Consider the following 23,439-nt stretch of genomic DNA (forward strand, 5'->3'; position numbering starts at 1 on the left):
CAGATGCAACTTCAACTTCTGATGGGTCAGTACTACAGTACTACCACTACAGTACTCCCTCCCTGGCCCACTGCTTGGACCATTATTATCGCCTCGCGTAAACAATTCTCGAGTCGGGCCTGTTGACACTGGCAGCATGTCATTAAGGGCGACGTCAGTAGCCAACCGCTGACGTGTTAACTGCAGAGCGTCCAACTTTTAATTGGTTTTAAGTCACAAGTTAATTTCCATAAAGCAAAGGGAAAGCGTCGGAAAAAATCCAGCAAAAAGAACACCGAGGAAAATAATCAAAAAAGGTAAATGAGAATCAATTTTTAATCTTATAAGCGGTTTATAGGAATTAAAGACGGAAAGCATACATTTTAATTATATAAATCTAATGGTTATAAGATAGATATTGTATTTTTCTTGAAATGATAATAATTTCCTTCCTGTGTCTTATTTTTTGGGCTTTCCTCGTTTGCCGCGTTTGGGTTTTTTCTTAAACGGTCCCAGACCGCGTCGGACCATGGTACCGCGCCACCAGGCCTGCAGTCTTACAGCGCACTCAATGCGATGAATCTGGAGATTAAGAAGCCGCTGCTCTTCCTCCTTTTGGGCCCGATACTCCTGGACATAGGTCATCCGTTCTTCGTAGATCTCGCGGTTCCGCTGAAGCAGCTTTTGCTGTTCTAGGATGCGTAGTTCCCAGGCTTCCGCTTCACGATCAACCCGACGGATTTCGCTTATGTACCGCTCCTGCCATTGCTTAATCTTTGCCTTCAACTCCAGGATTTCCCGTTGTCGAAAAGAACGGAGTTCAGCACTGACTCGCTCCTCACGTGCCAACTTCTGTTTGATGTCCAAAATATCTCGTAAGTAAGCCCGTTCTGCATTTTCACCCCAAATGGTTCCTTGGGCCAGACGACCCTCCTCCCATCGTTGTACTAAGCTGTACTCAAGGTCATTGACCCTGGAAACACAGCGGAGCTTATATTTCGTGTCGGCAATGCGTTCCTCCAGGTCCTGTAACTTTTCCATGGTAACATGCTTTTCGGTTTCGAGGTCTTCTTTAAGTTTTTTCAGTTCGTCCTTGGACTCCTGTAGCTGCTGAGCAGCCTGGGACTCTTCGCTTTTATTGCCACCCAAGGCAGATATGGCTTTCCTTAGATTTTCCAGACCTATATCCCCCTGTGTAGTCAATTCTCCTTCTTTAGATTCTTGAGGCAAGAAATCTTTGCCCTCGACTAACTCCGTTTCCTCCCCTTCACCCACATCCGGCTTAATATCCAACAAATGTTCATCGTCAAATGACCTCAGGTCTTCATTAATTTGCAAATTCATGATTGTTATATTCTGACAAGTCCTATCCAGATCTTTATCATCTTCTAAAGAAGCTTTCTCATCTTCCGAAACCAAATCCTTAACATCTGTCAAACTTTTCTCCTTCAAATCCGGATCATTTATGGCCACTTCGAAAATCGCTCGCAAGGCATCCATATCCCTCTCAAATTTCAAGGCATTCAGGACATCTTCATCCAACAGATCGGCATCATTCTCCGGTTCACCCAGCAGGGACTCCAGACGGGGAAGGACCTTGCCCGTTATGAGAATACGTTCAGGTTTTTCCTTTTCACCCATCGACGAACTGCGACGTCTCCGCAGAGAAGCGGGCAACGAAATCGGTTTCTTGGCATTTAAGCGCTGGGAACGCTGCTGCAGGATCAGCTGATTCAGAGTGTTTTTATAAACGGTCAGTAGAAGGATGCGCCGAAGCTCAAGCAATTGCTCCTCAGTGGGTCCTCCTTCGGACATGGCAACTAATAACGAAATGAGTGCTGGCCAAAGCACAATAATAAAAGCCAATCCCTGTAGTTCACCCCGGCAACTGTTGCCTAGGATGTGGGAGTTTATAAATGTTTGGCTTTTGGCATGAACTCGGATTTTCACTCATCCCAACCCGGCTTTAGCTTCCCCTCCAGCACTCGTTGTGACTCATGTATGCCTCCTTGGAAAAATGCTGGGGTTCAGGACCTGGCTTGCATATTTCATTGCTGTCATCGTCCTCGTGGCTTACGTGCGAAAATGCCCAACTGACTGCGTCAGACCCCTTATTGCACAGAACAGAAATCGTTGAATTTATTTGCCATCCTTTTGCTCCTTCGAGTCCTCCTCTTTCATTTTTCCCTTTCGCTGCGTATCTGTATCTGTAGCTGTAGTAGTATCTGTGTATCCTTGGGGTTCATTCACTCCTTGGGCATGCAAGTATGCGTCTTCGCCCCGGGCTCTTGGCTTATATGTTTAACCCAATAAATGCCGCGCTGATTGCAAGTTAAATTATTGGCGCGCAGGACTCCAGACCCGCATTACAATTAAATTATCGCATTAACCGCAAAACCTGCACGCCGCTTGCTCTTCGACTCCATTCCCGGCCATTTACCCAGCATGCCCGCAGCGTCAGGGTTTAAAAATAAAATAAGTACATGGACCTGTTTGGCCTTATAATGGATATGGTTACGAATCTTCGATTATCCTGTGAAGTTAAAGAATAAAAATGTTAGTTAAAGGTTAAAGGTTCTTTAATATAACATTAACAAATGAAATCTTATCTAGGAACTTGTTTGCATCATTCTGAAACATCTCAACTAGAGATACATTTCTGCTTTAATATTGTAAGCTTTCAGAGCTGAACGTATGCTGAGTTGTAACATTTTTTAATAATAGATCAAAAACTTCATTAGTCTCATACAACCCCTTAAACAGTAGGTACTCTGAATGGCCAAATAGCCCCGATCTTTTGCGAGGGTAATAGAGCGCTTTAAAGGAAAACCGCCGAAAGTGGTCAATGCACCGGGCGGCAAAGTCTGGCGACCAGGCCCTAGTGAAAAATGGCAGGGCGGACATTAATTTAATGCCCGCCAATGTCTCGCACATACACACGCGCACAGAGATAGAGAAAGAGACAGCAAGAGTGGAGCATGAAAGAGACGGGGAGTCTGGAGAATGGGACTGGGAAAAAACGCACACATGGGGAGCAGCAATTCGCACTTGGCGGGCTCTTCTGCTTTCAGTTGCCATTATTTTTAATAGACTCGAAAAGAAAAAGTTTTCAGTTTTCTACTTCATTGACTGCAAATCGGCAGAAGAAGCTCCCGGGTCGCGCATTGCCGCCATTCCCCGTCCGTTAAGGATGCCAGCCAAAATTAAGTGCCCCAAAAAAGTACGCTGTGCAACGCCTGATAAGCACTCACATACACTTTGCCCAACTGCAGCGTAAAGTCAAACACATAAATCGCCCACGCTCGCCACAAGCAAGTCTTTTCAGCATGAAGAAAAAGAATTTCAATTTCCATTTAGGTTTCCTCCCCCTTTTTTTGCAATGCAAATGTTCGATTATGACAAACTTTCCATTGATATCCTTGCGCGCACTCAGCCAATTTCCAATCGAAGATATTACTTGGGTGCCAGGACACGCCACGTTGCCCCGCTATTAATATCCTCAAGGTCCTGTCGCAAATTGTTCTGGCTAAATAATAAATATGTAAATATTAGTCCAAAAGACAGGTGCTCAACCTTGCCAGACATCCGGGTCTGTCGCAATTGTCTAAGCTGTCTTGTTAGAGGTTTTTTCCAAGAACTGGCAATACGAAGAAAGAATTCAAGGGTATACGTATAAAAAGAAAAGAGACTTACCTAAAGAATTATCTTTTCATTTAAGAATATTTATAGTGAAAGATGATTTGCTTTTTGTTTTACTTCAAGAGCTTTCTGACAAATGATAAATTGATAAAAATATCTTTAAACTTTGTAGGACCTAAACGACTTCCAACAATTCTTTTTTAACTCTTATAAAAGAAGAGTATCCCACAAGCGATATATCCACCAACACAAGTTTATTGCGATATTTTTACCTTTTCAAATATGCACTTTCAGTATTTTTAGCCAACGCTTAAAGAATGCCGCGACTTTCAGTTACCTGAATTGGTAGCGACAAGGAGAAATTGTCCGTGGTCCTCGTCGCTTGGCAACAAGTTCATTTTAACCCTTGGTAAAGGTCAAGGAAGGCGTTTGAAGGGGCAAATGCCTGTTAAATATCACATTTAATTTAATCTTTTTCATTTTATGTAGTCTCTGAGCACTTAGCTCAAAAAAGTTTTGTTGAAGGAATATACATCCCCCTTTGAAACAGAGCCCCTGATTCGTTTTACACTCTTGCTCTTGCTGTGGCCCGCTGACCCATCAGCATTCTGTTTCCTGAAACGAGGAACCGCGGAGATAACCTGCCGCACATATGACAGGATACCCCTCTCCCGGCCGTTTGTTATCCCCTACATGTAAATAACCAAAAATTTTATATTGCGGCCCGCAACCACGACACCGTGACAACGCCGGCATATACTACATATATACATACATGTGCCACACATGGAGAAGCCAAGCATCAGGACGAGCGAAGCCAATGCCAGGAGCAAGTCAAGCAGGACACGGAGTTGCTGTGGCTTCGGTGGCTCTGGCAGGAGCTAGGAGCACGGGAGTGGTCACTGCTGACGCTGGGAACGCTGATGATGGCAGCCAGGACATGCAGGACATACAGGACACCGTGGTGAGCGTGTGAATATGTCAGCGTGTGCGAGAGGTCCTGTGTTGTTGTCTGCGGCCGGGGGAGTGATAGACGCCACTACCATTAATTCACATTCAGGTGCCACACGGTTGGACGAGCACAAGGGGTAGGGTCTACACTGAGAGAAATCGTTGTAAAACAAGTTAAATAATGAATATTCAAGTTATGTGTTTAATGTATCAATATAAAATAGATACTAGGCACGAAAGTAGTTTGGTTTCCCCACCGAATGCAGCACTTCTTATACATATTTTTCCCCAGTGTAAGCCCTATTGCGAGTGTGCGACAACAACATGTGTTTACACTCATCAGAACAGGAATGGAAGAAGCTGGGCCCACTCGTGCAGGCGAATCCCGTGCAATGCATTATAAATGGCCCACCCGGGTCCGGTGACCCCAGACGACTCTCCACGTTTCTTTTTTTTTTATTTTTGGGACTCAGTCAAGCCAAGAACAGTAAGCTGGACGAAGTTCAAAAAGAAGTGACCTACTTGCCGGGCGTGTAATTAGTATACCACACAGGCCGGACCAAAAACAACAAGGACACTGGAATGTAAAATTCATGGGGCGAAAAATCGAAAGTTAGTTGCCTCTGCCGAGCTGCTCAATGCGTGGCACGTTGGGAAAGCCGACAGCCGACAAGGGAAATCGATAAGGGCCAAGTGTCCCTGGCCAATGCCAAGCAACCACCAAAATAAATACGCAAAGGAACCACCAAGAAACCGGGCAGCCATGACAACGCGACTCAACAAAACAAATGCCAATCACCCATACGAACACGTATTTAATGCGGCTATTCAAATAAACGTGCCTCAAAAATAGAACACACTGTCGCATTAATATCCCCGTGCCAAGCAAACTGTGTCAATAGCGGGTAGAATCATAGTGCATATGGCCAGTTGAGTCAGAGCAGCCAAGTGGTAAAGTTCGTTGTGGTTCCGGCCAGAGAACGGAAGGATAGCCCTCTTTTAAGCCATGTTTCCCCAAGCCGAGCTCGAGAATTACAAGCTGCAGGTGGAGCTGCTGCAGGAGAAACTCCAGCGCAGGTGAGAAGATCGAGAAATAAAATTAAAACTTTTCTCAAACTACAACAAAATTTAGAGTCCTTAAAACCCTTTTTAAACAAATAAATTGGCATTTATTATGTTTAAGTGCTATCATATTTAAGCCGTAAATAAGCCAAATACTTTAATTGTTAAAACTTTTTAACTAATCCTATCATTTAATTAATCAAATATTTTGGGTTTAATAAATATAGTCAATGTCGTCATAAATTAGGAATTAATTGCAACGATAAAAGGACATTAAAAATTAAATAACCAAAACCATTAATTTCATATCTTAATTAAGAACCACCTTTATTAAAAGTTGGTGTTACATAATTGTAATTAAAGTCACAAGGTTATGTAGGCCATCTAATATTAAACAAGAGAGCCTTGCTAGACAAGTTTTTAATTAACTTATAACGTAAATTTGTTCCCGTGCAAGTTTGAGTTGGTAATGCAATAAGTTAAAGTTTGTTTCGAATTCAACAAGTTTAAAAAAAGAACATATGATAGCTCAATCAGGTAAAACAACATAACAAAATACTCTTAGAAAAATAAAACTTACCCACAAATGATTCCCTTTGACTTCACAACTAACTAAGCATTTGAGTCCCAAGTACTTTACTTTGATACCCTGTTTATGGATAATTTAAAATGTCCTGCAGCTAGCATTGAATCGCACAAAGACCAAGTCCATTGATTTGTGTTTGTCAGCTTTTCCTAAGCCTTTCGTGTGCATATGTACAGCAGCTTACGAATCATATTCATGCCCTTTGACCCGACTTACTACATCTCTCTCCTTGATTTCCTTTCTCGCAGCGAGGATAATCGCCAGCAGCTGGAGCACAAGTTGGATAAAGTCCTGCAGAAGCGCAGCGAGCTGTAAGTAGCTTTTGTCATTCTCCCTCATTTGCCGTTAAAAGGTGAATGGATTTCTGTACTTCAGCGACAAGTCGGTGCGCCACAAGAGCCGCCAAAAGTACCAGGAGTTCCTCGAGGAGCAAGCCAAACGCAACGAGCGCAACAAGAAGCTGGTTCACATGCTGGAGCGCATCGATGAGCAAACGGCAGCCATGTCGCAGAGGAGCGAGCGGCTTAAAATGATGAAGGTGAGTCCTAAAGGAAATTTAAAGTTAACCACACTTGGAACTTCAAGAAATCTTTCTCAAGCTGAATAAAGCTGAAAAATAAGATATATCTATGAAATCCTGTATAACCTGATAGTTTTCTCTGTCTTTACTGTTTTCCCAGTGAAACTACAAGAATTTTTTTAAGTGTATCAGTCGAATCCTTAACCTATATCCTTCTTTCCCCTTTTGAACAGCTGCAATACCAAATGTACTTTGCGAAATTGGTCCAGAATCAAACATATCGATGCATCCAGCAGACGACGACGACAGCGGCGACGGCCCCCACCGGCGGCGGAGTGATTCCGGTGCTGGTGCAACCGCAGCCGCAGGTGACGACCAATCCGCAGTCAACGCCACAGAACTGGACCTTTGCCATGGCCACGCCCACGCAGGCGGGCATGCTGCTGACGCCTCAGTTTGCCACAGCAGGTCCTGCAGGTCCGCCCGTAAATCCCACACCCATTCCAACCGGCCATCCTGTTTACTATCCGGAACTCTTTGGCGGAACTGCTGCTCCCCTTAGCACCTCGAACCTGTTCGATTTGCGCGCCACCCTGCGCGCCTTTGATAATGAGAATGCCGATTTACCGGAGCGCATGCAGCCCCACTTGACAGGTGATTATCAGGCGGAGCTGGGTAGTAGAAACTATCCTCCTGCAGCAGCTGCAGGTCCTGCAACACCCACATCGACTTTATCCAGCCAGGAGAAGGCTGCGCGGCAACTGAGCAGCACTTCCTCAACTCTGGCCACATCCTCGTTGACGTTTGATAAATTGCCAAAGACGTCGTCGCCTTCGCTGACGTTAACTGAACTGCCGACTGCAGGAGGAGAAGCGGGACGAGCAGCAGGAACAACTTCTGGCCAGGATGTGGGCGGGCAACCGCAAGGGGAAGTTGGCGACCTGGATGCCTGGACAAATTCACGCGTGACTAAAGTCGAGTATGAAAAATCACCAACTGTCGTTGGGCATAATGAGCCGGGCCAGCGACATCAGCAACATCAGCCAGAACATAAGCAGATACGCCAGCAGCAGCAATATCAAGAGGTACAGCAGCAACATCGAGAGGTACAGCAGCCACATCAGCCATCGCACGACTTTGAAGCATACTTCGGTGAGCTGAAAATCGATGAGTCGTCAGGATGGCAGGATGGCAAACTCAAACTCATACACACACCCAATCCCCACGAAGACAAACGCCCTTTAAACGTGCGTTCCAGCGAGGCTGGATCAGCGGTTAGTGGCAAAGTTGGCATCAGCAACGATTTGCTGGACGAAGTCAAAGCCAGCCGGGCGGCACTCGAAAGAGCAGCGGCTGCGGTTGATGAGCAGCTGGCAAGGGGTAATCAATTGTCGCCGCCAAGCAGCCAGGACCCCAAAACCGGTGTGTCGATTGAGAATATTGAAAATGCCATTTACGGCGAACGTTTGACAGGAGCTGGGGCAGGACCTGGAGCAGGAGCAGGAGTGACTGCGACAGCAGGTGAGGCAATGGCGGCGGCAGCGGTCACACCCACGCAGGGATTTTTCGAAAATTTGGTAACCAACACATCGCCAGAGGAACTTCAGGAAGTGGAACAGCAACATCAACATCAAAAGCAGCAGCAGCAGCAACAGCAGGTGGAGCCAGAGGTGTCCGGTTACGGGCAATACGATGCCAGCAGCTATGGCGATGCCAGTGAGCCCATCTATGCCAGCATCGATTCCGCCAACCTGCAGCCAAACGCAAAAGTGGAGCCGCTTTACAGCGAAATCGGAAATCCCACAGACTATCAGCCGTATGCAACAACAACTACGGATGCGGGAGCAGTTGTTGCAGATGTACCTGCTGCTGCCGCTGCTGCTGGTGCTGCTGTCCCACCCGAAGTTGCAGCAACTACAGGAGATGCCAATGGTGAGGTCCTGCCGCAGGAGTACTCCAATATTGATTACGGCAACTACGAGGCTGGGCAATATGGGACCGGCTATGATCCCAACGCCTATCCGGGCTATATATACGATGAGGCAACTGGCCAGTATATAGCCGATCCCAATGCCGCTCAATATGCGCCAGATGGTAGCTATGCAGGTCAGGAGTACGATGCCAGTGCGGTGCAAAATTATGACTACAGTGCCTACGAACAGCAACCGGATCAGCAGCAGCAGCAACAGGAGGAGCCACTGCCAGGACAAGAGCAACTGATGCAGCAGCAGCAGGAAGCGTATCCAGTAAGCGAACGGGAGGCAGAAGGGGTACAGGAAGTGGAAGAAAGTCCGGCTGTAGTAACCAGTGCTCCGCCGGAACAGCCAGCCACCAATAAACCCCTCAAACCCACATCGATACTTTCGACGACAGACAAACAAGCGGCGCCTAATGATGCGCAGCAGCAGCAGCTGAAGAAGAAGAAGCGCGTTAATTTCGTTGACAGCAGCGAAACGGATGATAGCTCAAGCGCGAAACCGACCCCGGCCGCAAATCAAGGACCTTCTCCTGTAGCCGTCACCTCTCCAGCCACACCCCCAATGGGAGCCGGCAGCGAGAGTGACTTCGATTTTTCAACCGGCAGCGAGGCGAAGAATTAGAACAAATGCTGAAAACATTTCGAGCTCTAATTTGTTGCCATTTGGGTTAACCAACCACCCAATAAACCCCCCCAATTCAATGTGAACGACCGCTTCGATTTATTGCCAATGCATTCGGTGGGAAAAAAATTCAGGAAAAATCCAGGAAACACAGAGGAAAATGGAAAATGAAAGGAGAAGCGACAAATAGTTGGAAAGTTCTTTTCTGGGGCAAAATGGCTAACCTCAAACCACAAAAAAAGTTGTTGCTTACTTCGGCGACGACAAACTAATAATACTCGTCTAATTCAATATTCTTAGTTGCAAGTCAAATAAAGCCAATAAACTAATAAATGTTGTTAAATTGCTTTAAAAACATTATAGGAAATAAATTATGGTAATAAAATTATATTATTAGAATCATTATAAACAAAAATATATAATTTATTGCTTTAGATTTATCATTTGACCATAATAGTTAAAAATCTGTGGAGGATCTAAAATATAGGAGCATAAAACGTTTCGAGTTTAAAGCACTTTTTATTTTAACTCGACTTTAAAAAGGAAAGGCCTGATAAATTGATAGCTTAAAAGGTTTTTAACGTAATTTCGCTGATTATGACTATTAAATGAATTTATTTGAATATTTTTCTTTAAGCCTAGTGTATTAAACTGTGCTTCCATTAACTTTTTGTCATGCTTATTTACCATCCGCATTCAGCCTTGACACAATTCAGCTGTTAACTGTGCGTATACGCAATATTTCGTATTAATACTTGGCGCTGACACACATACGCCACCGCGAATGGCCTGGGAAATATTTCATTAACGACATCGGTAATAAGATCAGCAGCTGTTGCTGCCAGTCCGCAATTTATCAAAAGTGCAATTGTCTTTGCCGTGGGTCTCGAAATTACCTTTCGGCCCGCTATATTTGCTGGCTGGCCAACACTCGCTGGGATCGCTGCCAATGACACTAATTATGTGCGGCCAGGCGGTTAAAGCCACGTCCAGCAAATATGCTGATTCGCGATATGAGGAGGATATGAGAATACGCTCAACTACTCATCCGCTGGCGGAGGCTGCTTGCTTGGCCAACAATTGCCAACTTAATTGAAATCATGCCAGCAAAAGTACAATGCAGGCTCTATATATATATTGCATAAGCAATACATATAATCCTGTATATATACATGGAATTTTCCGTTGGAAATTTTAACTTCATTCCCAGTTAAGTCTGCAAAAGCGTTTATATTTTCATTTTCGACTAGCGGCTCCAACTGTTGCTGACATTTTTCCATCAACTTGAGTGGCGAAGGACATTTTTCTTTCGTTGTACAAATTTCAACCGTCATTGATGAGATCATCGCACTCATTGGCATGCATTTTTTATGCCATTATTCATGACGGTACGCGTTTTCCGCTCGGAAGTGTTTTTAATTCCATTTTTTAAATAATTTTATAAAGTTTTTTAATTACACTTCAAGTCATCATTATTTATTTTCTTTATTTCTCCTCTGGCTTAATTTGAATTAATTTCTGCATTGAATGGACAACAGTAAAAATGTAATTAATACATATAATTGGCCTGTCGCAATGTCAACGGTGAGGCACATCAAACAGTTAAATCAAATGTCAATCAATTTTTGTGGTTGAGTCATTAAATATTTATAAAACCATTGGGAGTACGCCGCACTATACCACACGCAACTGTCCCTTCGCATATTTCCGTATTTAAAGCCAATTATTGCTGGGAAATTACTGCAGTGTCGGGTAAATAGACAAACATGCCCCTTCCTTTGCCATCGAACCCATTTTTGTTTCACTTTTTAATGAGTTGAACATTTGAAGCCGAACGAGCGAGAAAGTGTATACCGAAATGAAATGAAGGAAGAAAATCGAGCGGGTAAATGGGGCAAGGCTGGAGTGAAGTGGAACTTTTTCAACAGAAATTCGCAATTAAATGTAACACACAAAACCTCAAAGGCAAATGGCAATATAAAATGTAATGGGCCACATTTAAATGCCCTCAGCCAGGGGAGAAAATTCAGACAAATTTCCAAACGCTGTGTCACTTCAAATGAAATATTTGCATTGACCCAAACTTTTGCCATTGATAGAAAAGGTTTTAAATTCATGCTAATGACGACGCAGAAAAAACCCCAATTTCTTATTAAGCAGCTAATTGTGAGCTCAATTTACAGCAAATTGAAAAATCCCCAATAAAGGTCCGTTTGAAATTAAAGCCGGGCTGCTTGAAGTGCGAAGGCAAATATGTTGAAATTACATTGCAAAGATTTGTGGAGAAGTGGGGAAGCGTTATTCACGCCCCACTACATAAAGCTTATAAAGCGTTTTGTCAAAGAAAACATTATATAAATACCATATGCACGATGTGTGTCCTTGTCAGCGCAATTCAAAAATAAATTGCAAAGCAAATCAAATCGACACGTCGCAGGTAAGAAGGATAAAGGATTATAGCTGCTTCGCCCACAGTCTGCATAATTGAGTGGCGCTTATTTATGCACCCCCGGCAACCGTATAGCGCAAACAACGGGGAACCCCGGCGTCCCCCAATCAATGCATCCCCAGTATCCAGGATCCCCAGGACAGCCCCCCTCGAAATCATTCCATTTTCAATGTGGTGTTGTTCTGCAAAGAAGGAAGAAAAAATATAATCAGTGCTGAAATTCAATTTCGAAATAAAACGCAAACGCAAATCGAGAAGCAAAATTTCCAATGCCATCGAACATATGCTGGGTTAGGGTTCTGGTGGTGCGATGGCTTCGAAAGATGGTTGCGGTGGTTGTGCATCGTGTGTGTGTGTGTGTGTGTGTGCGCACTCAGTGAAGCAGAAACAAACAAGGTGGAACACCAAGAGCCACCATACGTGGCGTATGATTGACGGTTATGCAAATGACATTTTCGGGGTAAAGGCAAGACTTTGCCTGATAATATTTATAGAGCAGTTATGGTATGAATAAAGAAGTTTGCTCTGTGGGGAACATAAATGATGGATTGAACCTGTCGGAAATTAATTTCGAGTTGTAATAACTTCTGGTGCAGATGAAAGTTTTCAAAAATACAATATCTAAAGTCGTGTTCAGCATTTTAGTTTATTGCTTGATGTATATAATCTTTGGAAAACATGTAAAACGTATTTTAAAGCCCAATTACATTCATCTAACAAAACTGCAAAATACATTAATGTTTAGAAAACTTTGTGAAACTTAAAACTCCAATGTTTTTCAGACATCAAATTTAGGGTACGGCGATATGATATTCTTTTGTCTGCCTGTCCGCTAACAAGCCTTTATTTTGGTTGGGTTGGGTTCATTGTCACAACACAAACATTGGCCAATGGATATACTATAGTTTTCAGTCCCAGATCCAGCTCATCGGGCGTTGCACTGACATTAACGCTAATTGAAAACATGAAAGGCGATACACCAGCCAAAGTCCCTGTGTGCCCGCCAACCGTGATGATTAGTGCACGTGCAATGCTTTCAGCCCGACTGTCTGTCGAATACCGGTCGATGTGTAGTCTCCCATGCCACCTGTCACCTGCCCCATGCCACCAGACACCTCTCGCTTCTCACTTCTCACCTGACTCCGCCGGCGTTTTCCTGTTCAATTTCGTGCTATTTTCATGGTGAAAAGATAACAAAAGTTTTTGCCTCACTTTGCCGCGCTGGCAACATAAGAGTTTTCCCCACGTTTTTCCGCCAACTTATTATTGTTTAAATATTTACACTGGAAATGGCGGCAGCGGTAGCGTTGTCGTCGGCGGCAGGGGTGCGATTTCTGGCGTCTTGCTCCGTGTCGTTTTCGTTGTCCTTGTAGGTGCAGCCATATGCGCGTCAAGTTCTTCCAGAGCTCTTCTTTTGGGGGGCACAAAGTTTTCGAGGCACTTCTGCTTTGGGCCCAAACTGGAGCCGTGGCATTGTCACACAGTTGTCTTCTGGGTGGTGCGACTTTTGGCACAGAGACCTTGCCGGCGGTATACATATGGGCACTGAAAGAAACAACATTTTCCTGGAATATAGATTACTTATATTTCAGAAGCTATTAGGACAGTAAAGCTTATTCAAGGGACAGTAAAGCTTACAATATGAAAACTCATAGACATTCCTATTTTTTTTTCAGTGTGCGAGCATAAATTTCCCCGAAGGCTTTGAATCCTTTCAGCAGGCAGCAATGACAGACGGTGCCTTCGATTCAAGTTCCCTCTTTATATGGATGGTTACCCCAAAGTTGGGACTTACTTTGGCGATTAGTCGATTCCCGTTTTTGGGGCAAGCGGAATTCGTTGATGATGATGTGCTGCATGCCTGTACTGATATGTAAGTATATATCCCATGTCGGATGCTAATGCCAGCGCTCACACTGGCAATCGTACTTATTCAGATGATGGGGGAATGTTTTCGCATAAACATCACGTCGGTCACGTTTCACGTTTGTCCGTTACAGCTACATTTATAGCTATAGCTACAGTCGGAGCTCCACTTGGCGATGCTCTTTTCAGCTTTTTTCTATATTGTTCGACTGCAAATGTATGGCCAACAGTCAGCCAGACACGTATGACAGTTTTACTACGATGGCAAACAATGCTAATAATCATCATAATGCTTTTGAAGTGGCGCAAATATTTGCCAAGCCCATAAACATAAATCAGCAGGGTGGTGGTTGGTTCCTTCATAGTCCATGTGGGCCTGGTTTAAAATGTTGGCTGGCTGGCAGGCAGGCAGACCATAACATATATACCAGGACATTGAATTTACGTTCTGTCAGATGGAGAAGTAGAAGGAGGCAGAAGGATGAGATGCCTCCATGTACAATTTGCAATCAGGCAAAACTAATTTGCCCAATAAGCCTCGGGCGAAGAGGTCAAAAATGTATTTCGGATCGAAACCGACAGTTGCAGTAGTCGTCGATTCGTCGATTCGTGCTCCAAATTGCACAGATAATGGAGCAAAATCAACTTGAGCTGATATTGACAATTCAGTGCCACAAACACAGAACTTTCTCAGCTGCTTCGGCCAATTGAGAGATTCCCAAATGACAGTGGAATTGATTTTCATCGATATGGCCGCAACCATGTGCTTCAGCATTTCATATTCATATGCGAACGTGCTCCTGGCACTCGATTGTGATTGTGAGATTGTGAAATTGTGAGAGTGTCCCTGGCAATGGCAGCCAACCGCAATGTAATTGATGTGGATTGCGGGTGCCTTATACTCCGGCGGCCCAGTCCGCACTTCTTCATGTTGTTATTCATTAAAATCCCAGCCGAGTGCTTTTGTCTCTCACGAGATGGTCTCGAGTGTGTGGGTGGAATCGGAATCCCCTTTTTGGGGGCTAATCTGCATTGTCTGGCTGGCAACATCGAAGATACTTGGATACGGGGATACTCGGAAACACGGCTACACATGTCGCATTGTGCTGTTTCTTTCAAGCGCAACTTTAAGTTCTCCTAGAGAGGACCATGTTTCAAGTTCGTGAGACTCGTGAGTTGGTTGGAGGTATGATATAATACACTTGGAAAAATATAGCAATTAAATGAAAAGTGCATCAGAAAAATGTAGACTAAAAGTTAGCGAAGAAGTTTCATTGAAGAAATCATATTATTATGTTGGCAGAACTAGTTGGAAATCATAAACGTAAAGGCAAGTCAATCATTCATCGCCAATAGCAGAAGTAACACCTAAGGTTATAAACGATTTTCCTAAGTTTCAGTTTTATCTATATCCCTAGTGCAAGGATCTCACATCACAATAGTATTCATATCCCATATCCCTCCCATCTAGAGGCTCTGGTGGAATTTTCACTTTTATTGTTTAAGCTTTCAGCACAGATTGTGCGCGTATTATTGAAATCCCTTTTGTGCGCCCCAGGCAGGCGACACACGCCATCCCAAGACCCAGCTCCAAACTCTCTACTATGCTCCATTCCAACAAACATTCCACTGCCAAGTCTCCATTGTTTCGCACGGCTTGGTGGCTTAGGTGATGGCATTACCCAACTCCAGGCAACGGTGTTCGGAGCTCCGTCTCCTGATTTGTACAAAACAAAAGCCTTGCTGCGAATGGCAAAGTTATTTGAAAGCATTGATTACATATTGATAGCAAAAGACAGACTTTCAGTGCCAAGTCAAGGAAAACCGCCAACCACAAGCGCTAGAAACGTTGAAAGGAGAGCTCCGTATCTTAGTACGAGCAGCAAACACGCTGCTATTCAGCCAGGTTCTTTATCCCCAACAATTGATACTTCCTTAAATTTGTTTCGCATCCTGGCAAGCGATTTTCCGTTAGATAACGAAATACTTATGGCCCAAACCGAAGCTTATCACATGCTTCAGGTGGTATTAGGTTGTGGGTAAATATTAATTAGAGAGTTTCAATCGCTTAAATCGTTGAGAAATGTTTAGTTTTTCAACTAAAATTTTAAGTTATAATAGCATTACTGTTAATTGGTCGGAATTTAATCTGCAGTTGGCAAAACATCAAACTTTGTTACAGACGGTGTATCAAAGTTTTGTATTTTTTAGACACCCTCTGATATTTAGTATGCATTTTTGCTAAAATTCTCGATATAACAAGTATTTACATAAAACTAACAGAACTCGGGGGTGTTAAGAAAAATATTTTTCGTTGCAAGTTTTATTTGGCTTCGCCAGCGCTTTTTCGGATGGAATTCTGAATACGGGTAGAGGTTTTCGCAGTATATATTCTCTGAAATTATTAAATTGAAAGGGTACTCATGCAACATGACTAAAATAAATAATACTTTTTGATGAAATTCAAAAGTAAATGCTTAAAACCATCTAAAAGAAGAAACTTCAACTTGCACAGTTATATAAACAATATCAGGCATTATCAACTTATTTTAACTGTTTTTTAATATTAAAATTTACTTTGTATTTAATTCTTTTGTGATTTGAATGAAATATTAAATTTTTTATAATTAAGCTTATTTTCTTCTGTTTGTGTGAAAATTTGAAGCTACTTATCTATCAGGATATGAGATAAAAATGCATTAAGCCTGTCTCCATGACGACGGCACGTGATCCGATTTATGGATTGAAAATAGGGGAAGAGTCCTTGTAAGTCATGAAAAGGTAACGGGTGAAGTAGATGCTGAGTGGAAAGGTGGGCAGGGGGGGCAGTGCAATTTAATGCGCCATGGCCACGGATATCCGTTTAATGGCCATGAATACATAAATAATAAATAATAAAATTGTATTTGTTTATTGCTCGCAGACACTCGCATGCAGCCAACGTGCAACTTACACATTGCCTTTATGCGGATTTATTTACCTTTGCGAATAAAATATATCAATATGTGTATATATAAAAAAAAAAACACATTTCTTTTTTATGTTAAAGTTAAATGCAATTTAAACAATACACAATATATTTATAATAAGAATGATAAAATGCAGGGGAAAAAAGCGATTTATATACGGACTATCTGCGCGCCAATGCCAGAGATTGGCTATTAAGGCCATGTAAATCTGCGGGTCTGTGTGAGTATGGACGAGCACTTCCGTTTTCCTGTGGCTTGTTAAAAATTATTTAATTTTATTGTATTTCAATTGTTTGCTGCGGCAGGGAGGAAACAATAATCCAAAGACATTGTTACTTCGCTGTCCTGCATAATAAATGAGGAGTCTCCATCGCCACTTTTCCAGGATCTATGGCACATCCCACTTCGTCACCTCATCATCCTCCCCAACCAGCGACAATGCTAATGCATGCAATTTGTGCTGCTCTCGAAGTTGAGTGTCATGGAACCAATGGCAATTTGGATTTTTTTTTGATAAATTCTTTTATGTTAAGGATTTATATCATTTTACTATGTTAAATATATTTTTAATTCGTTATATATTTAATTTCATAGAAAGTAATGTTTTACGAAACATTTTTTAAGCTCTTGATTAACACAAGCAACATTTTCCAGCAAATCAAAAATGGAAAAGTAAGATTCACATTACAATAATAATAATAAATATATTTATTATATATTTTACATATGACTAATTCTTTATTTAGCTGTACTCCTTCAGAATATCTAAGCGACAACACTGGTGTAAAGTGGACCAGGATCAGAGTATGTTGCTATGGCAAATTAAAAATGCCATTGGCACGGAGTCCAGCATGCAAATGCATGTCCATGTCATAGAGTTACACAAAGTGCTTAATCAAGCTTAAAAGAAAAGGACTCGAAAAAGAAACATACATGGCCAAAGTAACAAAAAATAAAAAAAAAGGGAAAAAAGAAAGCAAGGGGAAGCCTAACCGAGCTATGGCCAAAGAAGGATCAGGATGCGGAGAAGGTGCAGCGCACTCATTGACTGTGCAAAGTGAAGTGAAGTAGTTTAAAATTAAAAAGGACACTTAATCCCGTCAATGTCTTGCCATCGCGCCGGCAACCCTCATCCGTATCCGAATCTTCGTGTGTGCATGTGTATCCCAGGATCCCAGGGAAATTCCAGCACGGGATTAGCTGGCGGTTGGGGATTGAACAAGGGGGTGTTTTCGTTTGATTTGGCTTGTGCTGGATGGGAGCATCAGCTTGCGAGTGGATGAGGATGTGAATAGTGGCAATGGTGATGGTGACGTTGGATGTTTGCCCACTTTGGCTCACAAGAAGTGCAATTATGTGCACAAAATGGAAAATGAAGCAAGAAAATGGAGCAATTGAAAGCGACAGATGGAGGAGAGATGGAAATGTGTGGATGCACATGCAATCGTCGAAAGACAATGCTGATTGCTGGCCAAAGACAAAAACAATTTAACCCACATTTGCATGGAACGGTATATGGAAATTACCAGCGTTATGACGTGGAAATTGGCCAGGCACCAAGATAGAAATCTTCCAGGGGAACACCAAACGGAACCCCCAACAACAAGCAACCCCTCATGGATCATAGCCCACATCTTATCTTGCTAATTAGTGAAATGTGCTTGCCTTGGCATATTGAATAATTAGGTAAGTGAACAGGCAAAGGTACACATTCAATTAGAACCTATTGGAATACCAGTTATATTAGAAAATATTGGAAACTATAACAATTTCTACATACATTTTTGATACATCAGATAAAATTTAATTGAGTTTTAGCTAAGGAAAGTAGATTATAAGCTATACAAACTTAGAATAGCAAAAATATCCTAAATGTTAAATGATATTCAAAATATTTTTAAATGAGAACTCAAACTCTATTCAAAACTAATATACCTCTAATGGCTAGACGTCTAGGTATTCTAAAGCCATAGTTTTTATTATGTTATCCTTAAGTGAAGCTCTTCAGTTGGTTTTTATACATCATACAACATGGTGGCCAAAACAAGCCGTCTGCTGTCCACAGCCTTTCCATATCTCCAGATCTTTTCAGTGTTCGGCCTTACACCGCCGCCTCAAAGTTTTGGTAAAACCTCTCACAGACGACTCAGATGGTATTTGATGGCTGGATATGCCTGCTATGCCTGTTTGATCCTTTTGGTGGTCTTCGCTGTAACCTACTTCAACATCAAAGCCATAAATGAGGAAGTCTTGGATTACCATTTAGCTGACTTCACCAGAGTGATGGGTACCATTCAGAAGAGTCTGTACTCTATCATGGCCATTGCCAACCAACTTAATATGTTGATTAATTATCGTCGCCTCAGTGGAATCTACGAGGATATTGCAAGTCTGGAAATTGATATAGATGAGGCATCTCAGTGTTTCGGTGGTCAAAGGCAGCGCTACAGTTTCCGCTCCCGTTTGGCTTATTTCGTTGGCTTATGGATGATCTTGTTGATTGGCTCAATGCCCCGTCTTACCCATTATGCAATGGGTCCCTATGTCAGCCAACCAAATAAGTTTCTCACCGAGTTCGTCTTGCTAATGCAACAACTCAAGGCTCTGGAGTACTGCGTATTTGTTCTCCTGATTCATGAACTGGTGCTACGATTGCGCCATACTCTTCTTCAGCTGCAGGAGGAATTAGCGGACTGTCATCAACAGAACATGCTCCAAGCTCTGTGTGTGGCTTTGAAACGAAATCAGCTGCTTATGGGACGCGTATGGAGACTGGAGGGTGAACTGGCGAGCTACTTCACCCTGACCATGATGCTCTTGTTCATCTACAATGGACTTACTATACTTCATTTGGTCAACTGGGCCTACATAAATACATTCCTCGATAATGATTGCTGTCGATATGGTTTGATATTATTCATAATTGAAAGTTAATGCATATATAACGTTAATTATAATTTCTAGATCGATTTTTTACTTCCACTTTACTGTTAATAAACCTTCTGGTGGCCTGCCTTCTAAGTCAGCGGTGCATCAATGCAGTAAGTTTACTTGAAAATATATTTCCATTTCCCTTGATTGATATTAAATTATATATATTCAGTACAACTGCTTTCCAAGAATCCTACATCAGATCACAAGCACGTCTGCAGTATCTAACTTTCCCATGTTAACCAGAGGCTTGCGGGAGTATTCCTTGCAGATGCAGCACTTGAAACTGCTCTTCACCTGCGGCGGATTCTTCTGACATTAACTTAAAATACTTTGGAGGGGTAAAATATAATGATATATAGAGTTTCTTATTTAATAGTTTATGTTTATAGATGCTTATCACCATCCTGGGCTACATCATTATTCTCATACAGTTTAAAATCCAGGCAATTGCTGAGAATAAATACAAGAATGGCGGCTAATAAAATCAAAATTAACCATTTTAAACACATTTTAAATAAATAAAATAGCTAACCGATTTTAATATACTTCAAAAAGACTTCAAAAGTAGAGTATGGTATAAGAGACTTCATTTGTATTTGACAAGTTTTAAAACTGGGAAAACCTGATGATTATCTTATGTAAGCAATTAATGGAAAGTGTTTACGAGCCAATTTATTCTCTTAGTAATTCCAGGTGCTTTGAACAGTGTCTCTCAACACCTGAGTAGAAATGGAAGCCAACCGCAGTCGTCTGCTGACCACAGGTCGTCCTTACCTTCAGGTTTTTTCGGTATTCGGACTTACACCTCCTCCAATTTTATTTGACAAAACCCTCGACAAGCGTCAACAGCGTTACTTTAAGGCAGCATATATCTGCTTTGCTTTTACAATACTTCTGGTGGTCATCTATGAGTGCTATGTTAACATTATGGCCCTGCAGCTGCATCTTTATCAATTTCACGTTGAAGACTTCAGTAATGTTATGGGAAGAACGGCAAAGATTATTGTGGTGGCCATGATTATATGCAACCAACTAAATATGGTAGTGAACTTTCGACGCCTTGGTGAAATCTATGAGGATATTGCTGATTTAGAGGCGGAAATAGAAGATATTTCCAGGTGTTTCAATGGAAAGCGACACTGGTGTACTTTCCGACTCCGTTTGGCCGTCTCCATTGGTTTATGGATAGCGTTTCTTGTGAAATTGGCTCCACCTTTAATATTGATCGGCCTGGGACCCTTTCTTCACTGGGCAAATAAGTTTCTCACGGAGGTTATACTTTTAATGTTACAACTTAAAGGACCAGAGTATTGTCTTTTCGTGTTATTGGTCTATGAGCTGATTCTTCGAGTGCGCCATATCCTAGAGGAGATTCAGGTTGAATTGGAGATCTGCCACTCCAGCGAAAGAATTCAAGAGTTATGTGTAACTCTAAAGCGGAACCAGTTGCTGCTTGGGCAAATCTGGAGGTTGGTGGGTGAGATTGGCATATATTTCACCTTGTCTATGACGCTGCTGTTCCTCTACAACGGACTGACAATCCTGCACATTATCAACTGGATGTTAATAAAATATGCTAATCCCAACGATTGTTGTCAATACAGTTAGCTCCTCTTAAAAGTAATTAAGAGCTTTTATTAATTTATTCTTTTTCTAGTGAGAGTTGGTGCCAGTCTTTTATTAGCGATCAACCTTCTGTTGGTCAGCTATTATTGCGAAAGCTGTCTAAAAGCTGTGAGTATGTCTGTTAAACTTTGTATCTTAAATTTTACTACCCTTTTTATTTCAGTACTTAAGCATTACATACATTCTTCACCAAATAGCTAAATTACCTGTAGTTGAGCAACTTCCAATGCTACAAAGGGGTCTGAGGGAATACTCTTTGCAAATGCAACACCTGAAGCTACTTTTCACTTGCGGCGGATTATTCGACATAAATCTAAAAAACTTTGGCGGGGTTTGAAATGCTATATAAACCAAAATATTAATTTAAAATCTAATGTATTTGTTTCTCGTTCCAGATGGTGGTCACTATATTCGGCTATATAATTATTTTAATACAGTTTAAAATTCAGGGTTTTGCCCAATTAAAATATACCGATAATATAAGCCATATTGTAGAATAATTTGTTGTGTTCTTTGACACATTTCTCTTGATAGATCACTTTATTTCTGATTGCTAAGCCTTAAATTATATCTACTTATTATACAAATTCCTCGAAAATACCGAAAGTTAATGATTTCTAAAAGTAAAATGAATAAAAACCGAAAAGCGCATTTTTATTTATAAACCAATAAAGAATGTTTGTAATGAAAAAACTAATTTATACTGGAAGTCTACTTAATATCGTATCAAAACATCTTAGCTTTAATCTCGTAATTAAACTAATTAAGGAAAAATTGTTTCCAACATGGTTAACACGCACCCCAACAACTTCTGCCAGTATATTTTAGCCTTCCGCTGGTCATGGAACCCAATAGAAGTCGTATGCTGACCACAGCTCGTCCCTATCTTCAGGTTCTTTCCATATTTGGACTCACACCTCCTCCTGTGTTTTTTACAAGGACATTGCACAGGCGGCGCAGAGGATACTTAATACTAGGATATGGCTGCTTCCTGTTTCAAATGCTCCTGATGGTCATTTATGAGTGCTACGCTAACATCGTGGTACTACACCAGGAAGTTAACCTGTTCCAAGCGGAGGACTTCAGTAAAGTTTTGGGGAGGACGCAGAAACTTCTTGTGGTGGTCATGGCCACGTGCAACCAACTAAACATTTTGCTAAATGTCCGCCGTCTGGGATGTATCTACAAGGATATTGCGAATCTGGAGCTAGATATAGATAAAGCTTCTATCGGTTTAAGTGGCCGAAGACACTGGTGGAGCCTGCGCCTCCGATTGTCGTGTGCTGTGGGACTATGGATGGTGATGATTATAGGCCTTATGCCTCGGTTTACCATTGGACGGATAAGTTCGTTTCATTGGGCAAATCAAGTAATGACGGAGATCGTTTTGATAATGTTGCAACTGAAAGGACCAGAATATTGTCTTTTTGTGATTTTAATCTATGAGCTGATTCGTCGGGCACGCCATATCCTCGAGCAGATTAAGGTTGATCTGGAGGATTGCAACTGTGGGGAGAAGATTCAGGAGCTGTGTGCGGCCTTGAAGAGGAATCAGCTTCTAGTGGGACAAATCTGGAGGTTGGTGGGTGAGATTGGTATTTACTTCACCCTCTCTATGACGTTGCTGTTCCTGTACAACGGGCTGACCATTCTGAACATTGTCAACTGGTCTATTACAAAGTATTTCAGCCCAGACGATTACTATCAATACAGTAATACATCTCTAAAAAAAAGCCTGAACAATTTCATTTTATTAATACTCCTTTCAGGGCGACTTGGATCCAGCCTTTTATTATCTTTCAATCTTCTATTGGCCTGTTTTTACAGTGAGTGCTGCATAAGAGCTGTAAGTATCACTAATTTAAAATTATGTCCATTGTTTTACGATTTTAAATATATTTCAGTATCGTAGCATCACAATAATCCTTCACCAAATAGCTGCATTACCCACAGCTGAGGAATTTCCAATGCTAAAAATGGGTCTAAGGGAATACTCCTTGCAAATGCAGCATCTGCAGCTAAATTTCACCTGCGCTGGGTTCTTCGACATCAATCTCAAGAATTTTGGAGGGGTAAAATTGGTCATACAAATGAAAACTTCTTACTCAACAACTCTTTTTTAGATGGTAGTAACTTTATGCGGTTATATTATTATTTTGATACAATTTAAAATACCGGGTTTTGCGCAACAAAAATTTAGACAAAATATTAGCGAAATTTCAGATTAATCTGTCTATTATTAAGACCCATTACATTAC

At 41.9% G+C, this 23,439-nt stretch overlaps 5 protein-coding genes across 5 annotated transcripts; 4 read left to right on the forward strand and 1 right to left on the reverse strand.

Moving 5' to 3' along the window:
- Positions 1-438: 438 nt before the first annotated feature.
- On the reverse strand, positions 439-1,826 carry LOC108115784 (dynein regulatory complex protein 9). The gene has a single exon (XM_017227357.2). It carries the CDS (start codon positions 1,792-1,794, stop codon positions 439-441), a length of 1,356 nt encoding a protein of 451 aa, XP_017082846.2. The 5' UTR covers positions 1,795-1,826.
- Positions 1,827-5,473: 3,647 nt separating this feature from the next.
- Positions 5,474-9,686, forward strand: LOC108115770. Its single transcript, XM_017227340.2, has 4 exons — positions 5,474-5,646; positions 6,466-6,528; positions 6,593-6,755; positions 6,971-9,686. Exons 1-4 carry the CDS (start codon positions 5,576-5,578, stop codon positions 9,335-9,337), a joined length of 2,664 nt encoding a protein of 887 aa, XP_017082829.2. The 5' UTR covers positions 5,474-5,575; the 3' UTR covers positions 9,338-9,686.
- An 8,966-nt stretch (positions 9,687-18,652) lies between these two features.
- On the forward strand, positions 18,653-19,868 carry LOC108115749 (putative gustatory receptor 98b). The gene is made up of 3 exons (XM_017227319.2): positions 18,653-19,526; positions 19,586-19,662; positions 19,725-19,868. Exons 1-3 carry the CDS (start codon positions 18,653-18,655, stop codon positions 19,866-19,868), a joined length of 1,095 nt encoding a protein of 364 aa, XP_017082808.2.
- A 416-nt stretch (positions 19,869-20,284) lies between these two features.
- Positions 20,285-21,681, forward strand: LOC108115750 (putative gustatory receptor 98d). Its single transcript, XM_017227320.1, has 4 exons — positions 20,285-21,158; positions 21,213-21,289; positions 21,345-21,512; positions 21,577-21,681. The coding sequence occupies exons 1-4, from the start codon at positions 20,285-20,287 to the stop codon at positions 21,679-21,681; spliced, it is 1,224 nt and encodes a 407-aa protein (XP_017082809.1).
- Positions 21,682-22,022: 341 nt separating this feature from the next.
- On the forward strand, positions 22,023-23,409 carry LOC108115752 (putative gustatory receptor 98c). The gene is made up of 4 exons (XM_017227321.2): positions 22,023-22,893; positions 22,951-23,027; positions 23,086-23,253; positions 23,305-23,409. Exons 1-4 carry the CDS (start codon positions 22,023-22,025, stop codon positions 23,407-23,409), a joined length of 1,221 nt encoding a protein of 406 aa, XP_017082810.2.
- Positions 23,410-23,439: the final 30 nt, after the last annotated feature.

Source organism: Drosophila eugracilis, unplaced genomic scaffold (genome assembly GCF_018153835.1).
Source record: "Drosophila eugracilis isolate 14026-0451.02 unplaced genomic scaffold, ASM1815383v1 contig_367, whole genome shotgun sequence".
Lineage (NCBI taxonomy): Eukaryota > Metazoa > Arthropoda > Insecta > Diptera > Drosophilidae > Drosophila > Drosophila eugracilis.

Coding starts and splice junctions, on each gene's coding strand:
- LOC108115770 (XM_017227340.2), top strand. CDS start 5,576: ATGTTTCCCCAAGCCGAGCTCGAGAATTACAAGCTGCAGGTGGAGCTG. Junction 6,529..6,592: donor CTGCAGAAGCGCAGCGAGCT/GTAAGTAGCTTT, acceptor TCTGTACTTCAG/CGACAAGTCGGTGCGCCACA. Junction 6,756..6,970: donor AGCGGCTTAAAATGATGAAG/GTGAGTCCTAAA, acceptor CCTTTTGAACAG/CTGCAATACCAAATGTACTT.
- LOC108115750 (XM_017227320.1), top strand. CDS start 20,285: ATGGAAGCCAACCGCAGTCGTCTGCTGACCACAGGTCGTCCTTACCTT. Junction 21,159..21,212: donor CAACGATTGTTGTCAATACA/GTTAGCTCCTCT, acceptor TTCTTTTTCTAG/TGAGAGTTGGTGCCAGTCTT. Junction 21,290..21,344: donor GCGAAAGCTGTCTAAAAGCT/GTGAGTATGTCT, acceptor TTTTTATTTCAG/TACTTAAGCATTACATACAT.
- LOC108115752 (XM_017227321.2), top strand. CDS start 22,023: ATGGAACCCAATAGAAGTCGTATGCTGACCACAGCTCGTCCCTATCTT. Junction 22,894..22,950: donor AGACGATTACTATCAATACA/GTAATACATCTC, acceptor TACTCCTTTCAG/GGCGACTTGGATCCAGCCTT. Junction 23,254..23,304: donor ATCTCAAGAATTTTGGAGGG/GTAAAATTGGTC, acceptor ACTCTTTTTTAG/ATGGTAGTAACTTTATGCGG.
- LOC108115784 (XM_017227357.2), bottom strand. CDS start 1,794: ATGTCCGAAGGAGGACCCACTGAGGAGCAATTGCTTGAGCTTCGGCGC.
- LOC108115749 (XM_017227319.2), top strand. CDS start 18,653: ATGGTGGCCAAAACAAGCCGTCTGCTGTCCACAGCCTTTCCATATCTC. Junction 19,527..19,585: donor TAATGATTGCTGTCGATATG/GTTTGATATTAT, acceptor TATAATTTCTAG/ATCGATTTTTTACTTCCACT. Junction 19,663..19,724: donor GTCAGCGGTGCATCAATGCA/GTAAGTTTACTT, acceptor ATATATATTCAG/TACAACTGCTTTCCAAGAAT.